Here is a 14,889-nt window from a genome sequence, read left to right on the forward strand (position 1 = left end):
GGCTCTGGATCAGCCGCGCAGGCGTCTGGCTCTGGATCAGCCGCGCAGGCGTCTGGCTCTGGATCAGCCGCGCAGGCGTCTGGCCTTGCTCTGGATCAGCCGCGCAGGCGTCTGGCTCTGGATCAGCCGCGCAGGCGTCAGGCTCTGGATCAGCCGCGCAGGCGTCTGGCTCTGGATCAGCCGCGCAGGCGTCTGGCTCTGGATCAGCCGCGCAGGCGTCTGGCTCTGGATCAGCCGCGCAGGCGTCAGGCTCTGGATCAGCCGCGCAGGCGTCAGGCTCTGGATCAGCCGCGCAGGCGTCTGGCTCTGGATCAGCCGCGCAGGCGTCTGGCTCTGGATCAGCCGCGCAGGCGTCAGGCTCTGGATCAGCCGCGCAGGCGTCTGGCTCTGGATCAGCCGCGCAGGCGTCAGGCTCTGGATCAGCCGCGCAGGCGTCTGGCTCTGGATCAGCCGCGCAGGCGTCTGGCTCTGGATCAGCCGCGCAGGCGTCAGGCTCTGGATCAGCCGCGCAGGCGTCTGGCTCTGGATCAGCCGCGCAGGCGTCTGGCTCTGGATCAGCCGCGCAGGCGTCTGGCTCTGGATCAGCCGCGCAGGCGTCAGGCTCTGGATCAGCCGCGCAGGCGTCAGGCTCTGGATCAGCCGCGCAGGCGTCAGGCTCTGGATCAGCCGCGCAGGCGTCAGGCACTGGATCAGCCGCGCAGGCGTCTGGCTCTGGATCAGCCGCTCAGGCGTCTGGCTCTGGATCAGCCGCTCAGGCGTCTGGCTCTGGATCAGCCGCTCAGGCGTCTGGCTCTGGATCAGCCGCGCAGGCGTCTGGCCTGGCTCTGGATCAGCCGCGCAGGCGTCAGGCTCTGGATCAGCCGCGCAGGCGTCAGGCTCTGGATCAGCCGCGCAGGCGTCAGGCACTGGATCAGTTGGGCCGATGAGAGGAGGGATAGTAGACGAGGAATTTTTCCACATTCTCCTCCAAAGACAACTTCCCTTACTCTGTTTAGTTTTTTAGGTTGGGGCGTTTTTTAGTTAACAAAGACTCAAAGAAAACACATGGCTAAAATACACTGGGGAAACACATCCGGCAGATAAGACACAGCTGGGGCAAAATTAACGAGCTAATAAATGGGGTGATTAACAGGGCACAGGTGAGACAGATTAACTAATGGAACAGACAAGGGAAAACTAAATCAGAACTAAACTCAAACAGAGACGTGACAGCACCTGAGTGGAACTTCGATTAAGGGTGGAAAAGGAAAACAGTGGTTAAGGTTATACATTAAGAAACAACTTGGTTAAGGTTGGCAATTTACACATCTTGGTTATATTTAGGAAAGTAAAACAACTTTTGTTATGTTATGTTTGTATTTATATGTAAGAGAAAAATGCCTAAGTCATGGCATTTTCTGCCTAAGTCACTTTTATTTGTTAGGCAATTGATGATGGGTCTTTTTCTTTTTGCATACTTGTTCACACATCTGGTTGAATGTACTGTTATAATATCAATAAAAAATAACAATGTGATTTCTAAAAATTTAGTTTTTTCTTGTTTTCCAAAAACATTGAAATATGACTTAGGCAATTATGCTATGAGGCTAACGAAATATGAAAACACAAAACTCATAAAAACAGTTTTCCAAATGTATGTAAAGGCCCACACATTGATTTATTTATATATATAGGCAATAACTGTACAAAATTATGACTTTTGTTATTGTTTTTAATTTTTTATTTCACATATTCTTAAATATACAAATATTTTGTACGTTTTCCCACTGTATTAAAAAAAGGGCCCATGAGGTAATGTTCCGACACAAGTCAAATCGGCTCTTGATTGCTTTGGTCTGACGTGAACACTGAACAACATAAATCATTTCCTGTACGAAGTCCACTAACCTAATGCCAGACTGCGGCCAAAAGGATGAATTTTAAATTCGTTTAAAAAGCAACCCCGCCTTAAATGTGCTTTATATTTCTTACATTCTGAAAAGTTATTAATGGATGTACCACATCACATCTTTCGTCTGAGCAATGTACAGTGTCTCCGCATGATTGCGTGTCTGCAGATGAGAATTAAACAGACGAATCATGCAGAGTTCAGTCGAGTCCTTCATTAATGTGTTAGAGTCATACAGAGGAAGAGATAAAGTGGTAAGTTTGTATTTACACGCTTCATAAGAACCCCATATTATAGACAAAAAGTATTATAACGTTCATTGAATCAATATAAACTTCACCCCTTTTATTATGTAATCAAATAACAGTTGGCAGACTTGGCACTGAATTAAAAACAAATCAACTCAAATTAAGCCATTTCAATATATATATATATATATATATATATATATATATATATATATATAGGCCTATATATAACAACTGATTAAAAAAACAAACGAATGAGTAAAATATAAAATAAAATGATAAACTGTAAGATACATCATAAACCCTTACATTTTTTTATATTCTCATCATTATTTATATGTTTAAGAGATTTTATAGGGGCAAATCTGGTTAAAGAATCTTGTGTTGGAAGAATTTACCGTGCATACTTACTCTTTGTAAATCTTGTTAGAAATGCACTATATACAAGGAATTAAGTAACCAGGCACATTACTCATTCCCAGTTATCCATACATGCTGATTGGTGACAATTTATTTGGTTGCAATTTAATTATCATTTATTTCCTCTGGGTCTAGATAAGGACCCTCTGCTATGGCTCTCAGCTGGTAGGTGGAGTTTTAGCTGGAAAGAACTCCCAGTCTTCACTGGGGAAGAGTCTCCTGCTGTTCTCCGCTCAGTTGAGTCACTGCAGAACCACACTGAGGCTCTTTGATGACCTGTCCATGCTGGCATACTCCACAAGCTATGGGTTAGGAGCCTCGGTGAGGACACAGGATGGCTCTGTTTAATTGAAACATTGGAGTTTTGAAGGAAATTCTGACTTAATGGCCCTTTTTTCCCAGGAGGAGGACGCTTTGGTGCGCTGGATGTCAATTCTGAATAATATAGCTGATCAGTTGTATTACCCCTGCGAGCATATCGCCTGGGCCGCAGATGCAGAGCTCATCAAAACCAAATCGGACAAGTGGTGGGTGCTGAGCACGGGCCTCTGGGGCATGTCACTCATCCTCAACATACTCAGGTAAAGTGTGTAGGGTCCAGAAGTCTGAGAACACATTGAACATTTTTTCATTTAAACCTCAGAAGATCCAAAAGGATGAAATTACTGCGCTCTACGGACTCAGGGTGCAGGGATCCTTGAAAAAAATTTTTTTTGTTTTAAAAACTTTGTTACTCAAAGTCATGAGTTTATATTTAGACATCTGTCTAGTTTCATTTCCCCTTTTGTTATATTTGGAGATGATTCACACACACACACACACACACACACTGACTGACTGACTGAGTGTTTGGGGACATTTCAGGTTTCAAAAGCATATAATTGTTAATCCTGCAAGAAAAACAAATTAAAGTTAATTAAGTTAGTTAAAAAAATCCGCAACATTTTTCTTATTTAATTTTAAATGTTTCATTTAAAAATCACCAAAGATTGTCAAATGTGCAAAAATACTCAATAAAACATACAGTTCAGTTCATTAACTTACAACATACAATTCACAAAATAGTAAAACACATTAATCCCACAAACGTACAAAATGGAAGGCGGTCTGACACATTAGGCAACAAATTCTGTTCATTATTCAGTATCGCAATTCACACTCATTAATCAGAATCAGTTACAGTATCAGTACAACATAATTCGTAAAAAGTAAGGATACAAATGACAATTCAGATCCTAAAACTTAATTTAAACTTGGAAATAAAGTTTTAGGTTGAAATTTTTGACAAAACGAAGTTATGACAAAATCCACAAATAATTTTTTTTTTTTTTTTATAGAATTACTAACTGTATCCTTTGCCTCCTATATAGTAGGCGAACAGTAGTTTGTTAATAAGTTAATTGGTTAACTGATGGTGATGGTTAACTGAAACTAAAACCAATAAAAAACATTTTCGTTTCTTGAAATAAAATTATTTACAATTAAAAATATATATATAAAAAAAAAAAATATATATATATATATATATATATAAACAATATATATTGTTTTTAGGTTTGATCAATTAATGCATTCTTAGAGAGCAGAAGAGACTTCGGTATCACTTTATTTTACAGTCTCCTTGTTACATGTTAAATGTGCATATCAGTAATAAGAGTAAACTGATATGAAAATCAGAGTAATAACAGTAAATTATGGATAATTACAAGCAACTAACCCTAAACTAAAACCTACTCTATAGTAATTACATGTTGTAAATTAATATTACTCTGTACTTAAATTTTAATATTGCTCTGTAACAAGGACACCTTAAAATAAGGTGTAACAGAGACTTGTTTCAAAAACATTACAAAAATTGATTTAGTGAGGAAGTGTTGTATTATTTTTCCACGCATTTTCACCAGTGGTTACAGACTTTACATTACTATGAATTTGTCTTTGGTAAATAGCAAAAATCTTTGTTTTTAGATCCATTAGATCCATCCAGATTCTGAAGAGAAAAGTGCAGAAGTGTCAATGGTCAGGTTCAGCTGACAGCAGGTTGGTGTTAAAGTTTAGCTCTGCATGTTAATGTTCCCATATTCACAGCCTATTGCATAAACACAGAATGGCTCATTGTGTCTGATTACCAGGGAGGAAGCACTTTCTCAGAAAGCTGCGCTCCGGAGGCAGATCAGAGGGGAAGTGTTCAGTATCCTGAGCAGTTTGGCAGATCTCAGCAATGCCGTTCATTGGATGTCGCCTGGATTTCTGTGGGCTGGACGGTTTCCTCCATGGTTGGTGGGACTGATGGGAACGGCCTCGTCTCTGATAGGTCTTCTACAGATGAGCTCCAGTGATCAAGGAGCATGTACCTAAAGCATTACACACACATATCTGGTACTATTTGCAATGTATTATTTAATTATTGATAATTATATTTAACAATGTGCAATTTATACAGACTCACTGATAAGTCTGTATTTTGAAATTCCGTTAACTTCTACTCTGGTGAATAGTTAAAAAACAATGTCATATTCAATTGTAGATGGATGAATGTATTTGTGAAAATGTTTATACAAATAATGTGAAAATGCTTCAAGTATAATTGCGAAATAAATTACTATTTTTTCAATGACTCTGTAAAATGTGAAGAATCCTTTCATTTAACAGTTACATTTTTTAAAGTCTTAAAAGTTTTGAATGGAATACCTCATATATACCTCATTTGATAACACGATGGATTGATTACTCGTGTCTTGTTCGTATGCGCATGCGCAGTGGAGATGTTCTCAACTACGTTAAGTTTTTGAGAAGCTGCACAATAACACAGTGTTAACCGAATAAAGGTTTTTCGTTCTAAACAAAATGAATCCCGTCAGTTTGTAAGGATGTGTTACTGAAACACGACATCCTTTTGACCGGCTCCAAGCTCCAGCCATTTAAGCGACTGGACAGGATTTGCGTGATGTTTAGTGATTATTGTTGGGGATCTACATGAAAGGTAATTTTAAGTCGTTATTGAATAACACTAAAGTTAATATACAGATAATTCTCATATGTGTGTTTGTATCATCGGAAATCAGATTTGCATGCTTTGAATAAATATAGTGTCATGCACTTTGATCCATCCACGTACACAAAGTCAACCCAGCTGATGTGTGTGTGTCTTATGCTATTACACAATGACAACGCTGTGATTTACCTTACCAAAAAGTACTGTGATTGTACAATGATGCAGTGACTACTTTGATACTTGGGCACTATAGAATACCTCCATACTTCCATTTGCTTTTTTCATGCTTTTGATGACGAACTATTATTATAAAATGTGGAAATACTATGTATGATAAAAACCTTGACTGGTACAGTTTGGGTATGTTTCAAACTCACCAGTTTTAATCTTGCACTTAATCTGTTATCTAGGTTGTTTTACGTGGATCAAGGCTCTTCTGGAAAAATTAATGATTTTTAAGGGTTATTAGAGGCTAAGAGTTACTAGTAGTAGCAATGGCAGATGGTTTTCTTTACAATGGAGATTTGGAGTTGGAACAGAGTTCCCAACTTGCTGCTTCTGATTCATCCAAGTCTCAAACCGAAGCTTCAGCACCGGATGCATATTGGGCTCCTGATGGTTCTGATTACTCAACTAACCCTCCTGAATCCACAAATTTGCTCAGTGAAAATCTACAGAGCCCTGAGTTGGAGGATCTGGATTCCTATAACCCAATCGAGCCCCCACCATTGGACTGGAGGTCCGACTCCTCCAGTGAGGCCGGTTTGGTTGTAGAAAGCTGTTCGATAGGAGATTTTGAGGCTCCTGGATTCTTCAACACAGAGTTGAATGAAGACACAATGTCTGCGGCAAGTGATTGCGGAGCTCAAGACTTCAGCGAAGCTTCTGACAAAACCGAAGAGCTTTTGTTTCAAGAAATGTGTGATAACAAGCCTGAAATTAGTGTTTTTCAAAAACAGGATGAGCAATGGGAAAGAAAGGAGAATTATGCAGAGGACAGAGATAGAAAATTGTGGAATCAAGATATGAGGAAAGGGACAAACGAAGAAAAAAGTATGAAACACGATATTGAACACTCGCACATTCAAAGTCTTCTCACTCAACTGCATCTTTTTCATCCATCAACTCCTTTCGATAGTCCCACCCACTGCACCCCTGATGACTCGGCCAATCACGGCGCTCTGCATAATTCGCACACTTCAGCGGAGGCAGCAGCTTCCTCCCAAGGGCTTGAGTTTAGTGTCCGATTAGCATGTGCCGATGCTGACAGGAACATCCCTGAAGCTTTGCTCTTTTCCCATGAGTATCAGAAAGATCTACTGCAGCTGCTAGAGGACCCAGAGCCTGAGGAACCCAGAACTGGATCGCTGTTTGTTCACACACCCCTGGTGACCCCTGAACATCAGTCAGGTCTCAGAAGGCAGAGCAGTGATGCAGATGAGATGATCTCCATATCTCACAGCGAGGATGCTTGGCACAGACACCTGCAGGATGAGCTGTTGGTCTCAGGAATCACAGAGGAGCATCAGTGGGCGGCGTCTGAAGACCGGACCGCGGATCAGTCCTTCTCCCCAAACAGCGATATGGTGAGAAAAGCTTATTTAAAGCATTTTACACAGCTCTTTCTATAGAAGTCAGTTTCTGCCATAGAATAAAAAATGAAGGTAATTGCGACTATATATTTTTGACTTTATTTATAACAATTCCGTGTTTATCTGGCTATATCTCAAATTTCAAACTTTATTTCTCAGAATTGCATGTTTATAGCACAAAATTCAGCCTTTTTTTGTCTTGCAGTTTTAAGTTTATGGGGCCCTATCTTGCACCCAGCGCAATTGACTTTGTACACCGACGCATGTATCATTCCTATTTTGCACCCGCGCACAGCGGACTTTTCCCTCCACAGACGCACGTCGGTTAACTAAGAAATACACTTGCGCATACACTTTAATTCTCTCATTTACACACAGAAGCAGCCGTTTTCATTTTTGCAAATCATACATTATTACGATAGATAGATAGATAGATAGATAGATAGATAGATAGATAGATAGATAGATAGATAGATAGTTTATTATAAAAGCATACATCTAGCTTACACATTTACCCAAATTATCATACGCCTGTTTAACCAAAGTTAATTTGGGTGTGTTTCTCCATCCTCAACGGCCCTGACGAGAACGTCGGTCTCCTCGGCTGTGAACCGCTCCTGGCGCGCGCCTGGCAAATCCGCCGTTATAATAGGAATCCGCTATAGAACAAGCGCGCCTGCTCTTAAAGGGAATGTGAGATGACGCTCTGATTGGTTTATTTCACGTTACGCCCAAAGTACCACACCTATGAATAATGAAGCTACTTCAGACCAACCCCTTTTAGATTTGCGCCGGGCGCAAGAGTCATTTATCCCGCCGGTATAATAGCAACAGCGCCCAAGACCCGCCAACAAAGTTACTTGCATTTTGCGCTTGACACTTGCGTTTCAGATCGTTAAAATAGGGCCCTATATGTCTTAATTTTGAGTTTCTCAAAATTCAGTTTTTTTTTTTTTCTCTGAATTCTGAGATTATCCCCCGGTGACAAAGACAAGCATAGTCTTAAATGCATGTTTGAGCTGTTTTAACTGAAAGCAACTTGCACTGGCATAAAATATGTCAGTGTCATTTGTGTATGAACTCGCAATTCTATAACATTATAAACTCAGCATTGCAAGCAATAGTAAAAATTGTATAATAAAAAAAGGCCAATTACCTTTGTGCATTTACCTCCATATGCTTAGGCACCCGATCAGATTTTGTCATCATGTAATCTAAGAACTTCAATGTCATGTATGACATCATATACCCCCTCTGGGGGTTGAGTTTTAGATTTCCACATAAGTTGGAAATTGAGCTTTTGGTGGCATTTTTAATGCAAAGTTGAATTCTGACTTTCTTAGTTGAATACAGCATTGGAATCATCAGAGTTTAGATGCTTATTTTCTTTTCTTTTGTCTTTTAACAGGAAGCTGAGACACAGCCAGCTTATAAGAATGGTATGAAACTTTTGTATTTTGTATTTATTTTCAGAGCTCTTGTGATGTAGATGGTAAATAATGTCATTTTGTTGTTCTAAGTGCCTGGACCATGTGACCCTGAAGACCTCCTGGATGGGGTGATCTTTGGAGCTAAATATCTTGGATCTACACAATTACAGTCTGAGAAAAATCCCTCCACTAACGCCCGGATGGCCCAAGCACAGGAAGCTATGGATCGTATCAAGGTTAAAGAATATAATTTATTTATAAAAGCAATTTTAACACTTAATGTTTAAGTTCTGTTTGCTAAAGCAAGTATCAGAACAGGACTCAACGATAAAGATTATTTCTGCAGGCCACTGATAGGAATTTAAAATTATAAATTTATGTTAAAATTTTATTATTTACAAATTTTACACAAATTTTTTTCATCAAATGCTAAGTTTTTTATAAAAGGAAATTCTGCAATAATAGCTGAAAATTATAGTTATTATAATTAAAGGGGAACTTCAAGATGGCAGTAAAAACTTAAACACTTCTGCTGAAAAACGATGGCATACAAGACATTGCAAAACATTACTGATTGTTTTTTTGTTTTTTTTTACATTTTCAACCTAATGAATATATTAGTGGCAGTTTAACTTAGATCAGTAAGGAACCGCCCACAACACCCTTTCATTGGGGTTTTACACAGGCAACCGCTACTCGCGCTTTCTTCAAAAATTCTAAAAATCTAGTTTGACTATTAACATGGCTAATACAACATATATATGTGCATTTATAATATCTAGGCACCTGAAGGAGAGTCTCAGCCTATGACGGAGGTGGATCTGTTCATTTCCACGCAGAGAATCAAAGTACTGAGTGCTGACACACAGGTTAGACAAAATACATACTTGACAGTCCATCTTATGTTCTTTGAGTGATGTCTTCTCTGATGTGTGGCTGATTTCTCTCTTGCTTCCAGGAGGCCATGATGGACCATGCTCTGCAGATGATTTCATACATCGCAGATATTGGGAACATTGTAGTTTTGATGGCCCGCAGGAAGCCAGCCAATCGCAAATCAGCTGACTCCGCGGCTACCTCTGCAGCACCACCGAAGAAGTGCTGGATGATTTGCCATGTCTTTTCTTCAGATGATGTGAGTCAAATATTTAGTCCAGAGCCCGTGGCTGTTCTGTAGGCAAGCACCAATGTCTTGAACGTAATGCGAGCCGCAACCGGAAGCCAGTGCTGAGATAAACAGAGGTGACACGTGGGCTCTCTTGGGCTCATTGAAGACGAGACCTGCTGCTGCGTTTTGAATCATTTGAAGAGGTTTGATTTCACATGTTGGAAGTCACTCTTAAATGTTGCACATATTTTTGTGTGATGTCCACCTGGACAAAGAGTTGGTAAAAATGTTACATTCAATGACAATGTCATTGTCATTATTATAGGGTTTTCATTATGCATTTACGTGTAAAGATGTCTTTTGAGATTTTAATTTGATCTAACTTTCATAATTCCTTACTTCTTATTTGTGTCTTCTTTAGGCTCAGACCATTGCACAGGCCATTGGTCAGGCTTTTGGCGTTGCATACCAGCAGTTTCTGTACACTAACGGAATTAAAGCTAGTGATCTGAGGCCAGGCGAGTACAGCGATTACCTCGGCACTCAGGAACTTTATAACGGAGACCTGGTTCACTTTTCTCGCTCTGAAAACATCAGGGAGGTGAGGATGTCTTGCCTTGTCTATGTGGATCTGTGCTGAAAGCTGTTGCTTTGAACACTTTTTTTTTACTTTAATATGGCAAGATATATAGGGGTGGGACACTACACTGGTAGAAATTTGTCAACCGCTAGAGATTTTGGATATCAGTCTCTATCGTGGTTACGCTCACGTGACAATGCACAAAATCGTATTATTTTAATGCGTTTTTAAACCTTGCAGTTTAAAAACATGTAATTTTTTTTTTTAACCGTTAAAGCACAATAAGCAGGGAAAGATAACTTAATTTATCTTAAAGACTTTTTTCCATCTTGTGCTTGAATGGGCAAATTCACACTTATTTTTCAAAATGCTTATCTTTGTGAGTATTTTCATGAAAGATGTTTTTTTTTTTTTTTTTTTTTTTTTTTTACTTATGTTAGTTTGGCTGGTATATTATTGAAATTGGTGACAAAAATTATGAAATTTCATTAAAAAAAATGGGATATATCGTCATCATGAAATAAAATGACTCATATCGTAAGGAAAGATTTTGGTCATATTGCCCACACCTAGCTAGATAGCATAAGTAAAACCCATTCCCCTCTTTTTATTTTTAGGTGTGCATATCAAAAAAGGCAGGAGAGATATTAGGCGTTGCAATTGTGGAGTCTGGCTGGGGCTCTATCTTGCCGACAGTGGTGGTAGCCAACCTGCTTCACGGCGGCCCTGCAGAACGGTCCGGCGAGCTGAGCATTGGAGATCGCATCATGTCCGTTAATGGCACCAGTCTGGTGGGCCTCCCCATCGCCACCTGCCAAAGTATCATACGAGTAAGACCAACCAGAAATGAAGCATTCCGCAACAATTAAAACACTCTGCATCTCGTGCCAAAATATTGATTTTTCGTTTACGGCAGGATTTAAAGACCCTGTCGATGATAAAGCTCAGCATCGTTCACTGTCCACCTGTCACAATGGCGATCATTAAGCGTCCAGACCCCAAGTATCAGCTGGGCTTCAGCGTGGAGGATGGGATTGTAAGCAACTGTTTACAGCCACTATGTTGGTGAAGCTGTGTTGAGTATATGACATTCTGTTTCTGTTAACATGACTTCTGCAATAGATTTGCAGTTTAATGCGAGGAGGAATAGCTGAGCGGGGTGGCATTCGAGTCGGTCATCGAATCATTGAGATCAACGGACAGAGTGTCGTTGCTACACCTCACGAGAAGATCATCCACATCCTGTCCAGTGCTGTTGGAGAGGTATGAGGAGTGTATTTCACTTTAACCAATATTTTTTACTACAGCAAGAATGAAATAAAATACTTTTAGAAATCAGGATCTGATCATTCAGATTTTAACACACTCCAAAACTCTTAAATCAGATTTCAAACCAAATATGGATGTGGTTTGGATCTGGTTTAGTGTATTTTATTGCTGTTCAGACTACATAAAACAAAAATTGAGTCAAAAACGTTCACCAGTATAGCTTTTTTTCTGGTTATTAAATTCTAATTACATTTAATAAACATTTTTTGTGCAATTTACTTTTTCACAATTAAATGGTTGTGACGTACAGATTATCGAAAAATAAATGTAGGGCATGAACTTGGTTGAATGGATTTGTTATTGATTCGATTTTGAGATGTGGACACACAAAAATGGAGACAGATGAACATGAGCTGGTTTTTAACTGACTAAATGATTGGAGAAGGTCTGCATATGTTCTGTGACACCAGACGGTTTCACCCAGATGATCCAGTTATGACTTTATGATTATTACGTGGATGAATCGTTCACAATAAGAGCTTAACTTGCATTTCAAAAATAGACGGGATAAATTTTCATTAGTAATAAACTTTTATCTAATTTGTAACAGATTCATCTGAAGACTATGCCAACATCAACCTACCGTCTCCTGACTGGCCTAGATCAGCCCGTGTTCCTTTAGGAGGAAGATCCCCGCAGGTTTTCTCGTCACATGCAAATTTACCACTGAACACTTGACTGAAGTGTAGAGAAGTTATTTTATTTAAACTCTGCCCTTTAGCAGATGCATTAAAGCTGAACAGTGTAAAATGTTACAAAGATCATGGACCTATATTTTAAAGCTGTTTTAGAGCTGATTATTTAACTGCTGGTTATTATGTGTACATTTGTTTTTGCTCTTGCTGCTAAGCCAATGTGCCTGAAGACAAGCCTTGTTTTTGAATGACTATGCATTAGAATCCACACATTTAAAATGAATCTTAAATAATCTTGAGCCTTCCATCTCAAGCTTCCAGCACTTCTGCAATATCTCATTACGGATTTGATGTTCAGTGGTTTTAAGGGTTTACATGCTCTTTACAGAGCTCACGACTTAGTGCCTGTAAAAATGAACGGACCTTGATTATGCCAGGGTTGTTTTTAGCTATATAGAGAGAGGTATATTTTAATAACTGCTGTATCGGATGTTTATTAAAGATACATAAAGACATTCTTTCTTGATTTGTGTCTTTAACTGTTTAAAGAGGAAAAAAAGGTATAGTACTGTTCTAAGGTATATCTTATATTTTGGTAACACTTGACTTTACAATAAGGTCTCATTTGTTAACATTAGTTAATGTATTAACAAACAACGAGCAATACATTTGTTTCAGTACTTATTCATCTTTGTTAACATTAGTTTATAAAAATCCAACTGTCCATTGTTTGTTAGCTCACTGTGTATTAACATTTAATAATAATAATGTAATGTAATATAATAATAATAGTAATGTTAACAATTACATCTTTTATTTGAATGTTTTAGTAAATGTTGAAATTAACATTAACTAAGATTAATAAATTCTGTAGAAGAATTGTTCATTCTTAGTCCATGTTAACTACTATTAACAAATAAATCTTATTTTCTATATTCATTGTTTTAACTACTTTATTATATAATATCTTTATTTTTCAAGATATCGACAATGATTATTTTTCAAGATATCGACTATCCTTACAGGATATATGCAGAATTATAAGATATATAAAAATATAACAATAATTACATTTCCAGACAGGCTCACTGTAGGTGCCGGAAATTGCGCAGGGCTTATGTAAAGTCTAAATGGGCGGGTGCTAAATGAACACAAAGCAAATGATTGGCTACATATCCTGAATGTAGCGCTCTCGATTGGTTACAAGCTCAATGTGGTTTCAATGTTTTGAATGGAAGCCCCGCCCATGTTGGTGCTTCCTCAAAGTGATCTTGTAACACCGGCAGCGCGCACGGCCACGGACTGCAGAAACACTGCAGCAGACCAGCTAAATTCATGAGGCAAATGAAGTTTTGGATACGACGAAAGGTAACAGCATTCTACCCGTGAATAATGTGTTGTTTATAGACATCAGTAGCGAAAGTTAAAGCTACGGTACTGTGAATGATTCGAAATGATATGACCTGCAGTGAACGGTTCATTAAATATTAATGACAAATTATTGTATCCTAAAGTACATATTGCGTTATAGAATACAAGGGAAAACTAACTAAATGATTTCTAATGAAAATATGTAGAATATACTGATCAAATGAGGCCTTATTTTTTAAATAGGCCTATAATATATTTTCAAAAATACTTTGTTTAGTGTGAAGATAATTGTCAGTTACAATAAACAATCTATAGTTCTGTAGATATTTAAGGATTTGAAATCAGCAGTGTAGACAATTTTTTTATGTTTTGTTCAAACAAAAGCAGCCCTTAATAATTTCAGTCATTACATTAACATCATCTTTGTCTTACACAAGCTGTATTTTTCTGTTCCAATTTTAGAGGAGATTTATTTGTCTTGGTTCTGTTAAGCCAATTAGTATAATGAGGATTTCAAGAAAAGGAATTTACAGTCAAAGCTGAAGAGATCATGTCTTTTTAATTTTCAACAACTCATCCATTCATTTAAAGGGGTTTGTTCACCCCCAAATTAACATTTTGTTGTAACCAAGAAGCTCCAATTTGAATATGAGATTTTAGAGCTGCAATTAAACATTTTCATAGTAAAACTATCGTTTTGATTCAGAAGACTTGGAATATAGTTATGATACTTTTACAGTGGTGTTTTTTGAGATGTACAGCCCCTGGTCACCATTAACTTTAATTGTATGGAGTGAAAATCTTGCATATCATCTCTGTTTGTCTTCCATAGAAGGAATTGAAAGGCTTCTTGGCTTCAAGTGTGAAGTTAAGCCAAGTATGCGTCATTGTATTTGCACGGTGGAAGAATAGAACCATTTTTTGTTGTAGGTTTCCTCTGTTACCATGGTTGCGTAGTTCTGTGCCGTCCATCATGGCCATTGGAACGCAGCTCTATCTGCTGCTGTGGAAAAACTTCACGTACCGCAGGAGAAACAAGGTGACGTGTCTTTACTCCTCCAGCCGCAAAACACTTACACTCTCTGTCAAACACTCGACAGTTGGTATATAGTGAGGAATGTCATTAAACATGATCTTTTTGGTCTCTTTATCTTTCCTTACAGGTCCAACTGGTTATTGAACTTCTGTGGCCGCTCTTCCTCTTCCTCATCCTCATTGCTGTCCGGCAATCACACCCGCCATATAAACAGAGCCAGTGTAAGTGACGTCCTGTGAACGAGAGTGTTGCCCTCC

At 38.7% G+C, this 14,889-nt stretch overlaps 3 protein-coding genes across 3 annotated transcripts in view; all 3 read left to right on the plus strand.

Moving 5' to 3' along the window:
• The first annotated feature begins 1,832 nt into the window (after nucleotides 1-1,832).
• On the plus strand, nucleotides 1,833-5,396 carry pex11g (peroxisomal biogenesis factor 11 gamma). The gene is made up of 5 exons (XM_079857006.1): nucleotides 1,833-2,142; nucleotides 2,692-2,877; nucleotides 2,959-3,137; nucleotides 4,525-4,596; nucleotides 4,689-5,396. Exons 1-5 carry the CDS (start codon nucleotides 2,080-2,082, stop codon nucleotides 4,912-4,914), a joined length of 726 nt encoding a protein of 241 aa, XP_079713132.1. The 5' UTR covers nucleotides 1,833-2,079; the 3' UTR covers nucleotides 4,915-5,396.
• LOC307150151 (amyloid-beta A4 precursor protein-binding family A member 1) lies at nucleotides 5,290-12,750 on the plus strand. The gene is made up of 11 exons (XM_079857005.1): nucleotides 5,290-5,539; nucleotides 5,962-7,137; nucleotides 8,552-8,582; nucleotides 8,664-8,809; nucleotides 9,356-9,442; nucleotides 9,532-9,708; nucleotides 10,103-10,282; nucleotides 10,879-11,091; nucleotides 11,178-11,297; nucleotides 11,384-11,524; nucleotides 12,141-12,750. The coding sequence occupies exons 2-11, from the start codon at nucleotides 6,046-6,048 to the stop codon at nucleotides 12,210-12,212; spliced, it is 2,259 nt and encodes a 752-aa protein (XP_079713131.1). The 5' UTR covers nucleotides 5,290-5,539; nucleotides 5,962-6,045; the 3' UTR covers nucleotides 12,213-12,750.
• Nucleotides 12,751-13,498: 748 nt separating this feature from the next.
• abca7 (ATP-binding cassette, sub-family A (ABC1), member 7) overlaps nucleotides 13,499-14,889 on the plus strand; it is a 41,712-nt gene continuing 40,321 nt past the window's right edge. The window contains exons 1-3 of the mRNA XM_079857007.1: nucleotides 13,499-13,593; nucleotides 14,527-14,635; nucleotides 14,760-14,853. Coding sequence (XP_079713133.1) covers nucleotides 14,570-14,635; nucleotides 14,760-14,853 — 160 coding nt within the window. The 5' untranslated portion in view covers nucleotides 13,499-13,593; nucleotides 14,527-14,569. The remainder of the gene's footprint in view (nucleotides 13,594-14,526; nucleotides 14,636-14,759; nucleotides 14,854-14,889) is intronic.

Source organism: Squalius cephalus (genome assembly GCF_949319135.1).
Source record: "Squalius cephalus genome assembly, chromosome: 22".
Classification (NCBI taxonomy): Eukaryota; Metazoa; Chordata; class Actinopteri; order Cypriniformes; family Leuciscidae; genus Squalius; species Squalius cephalus.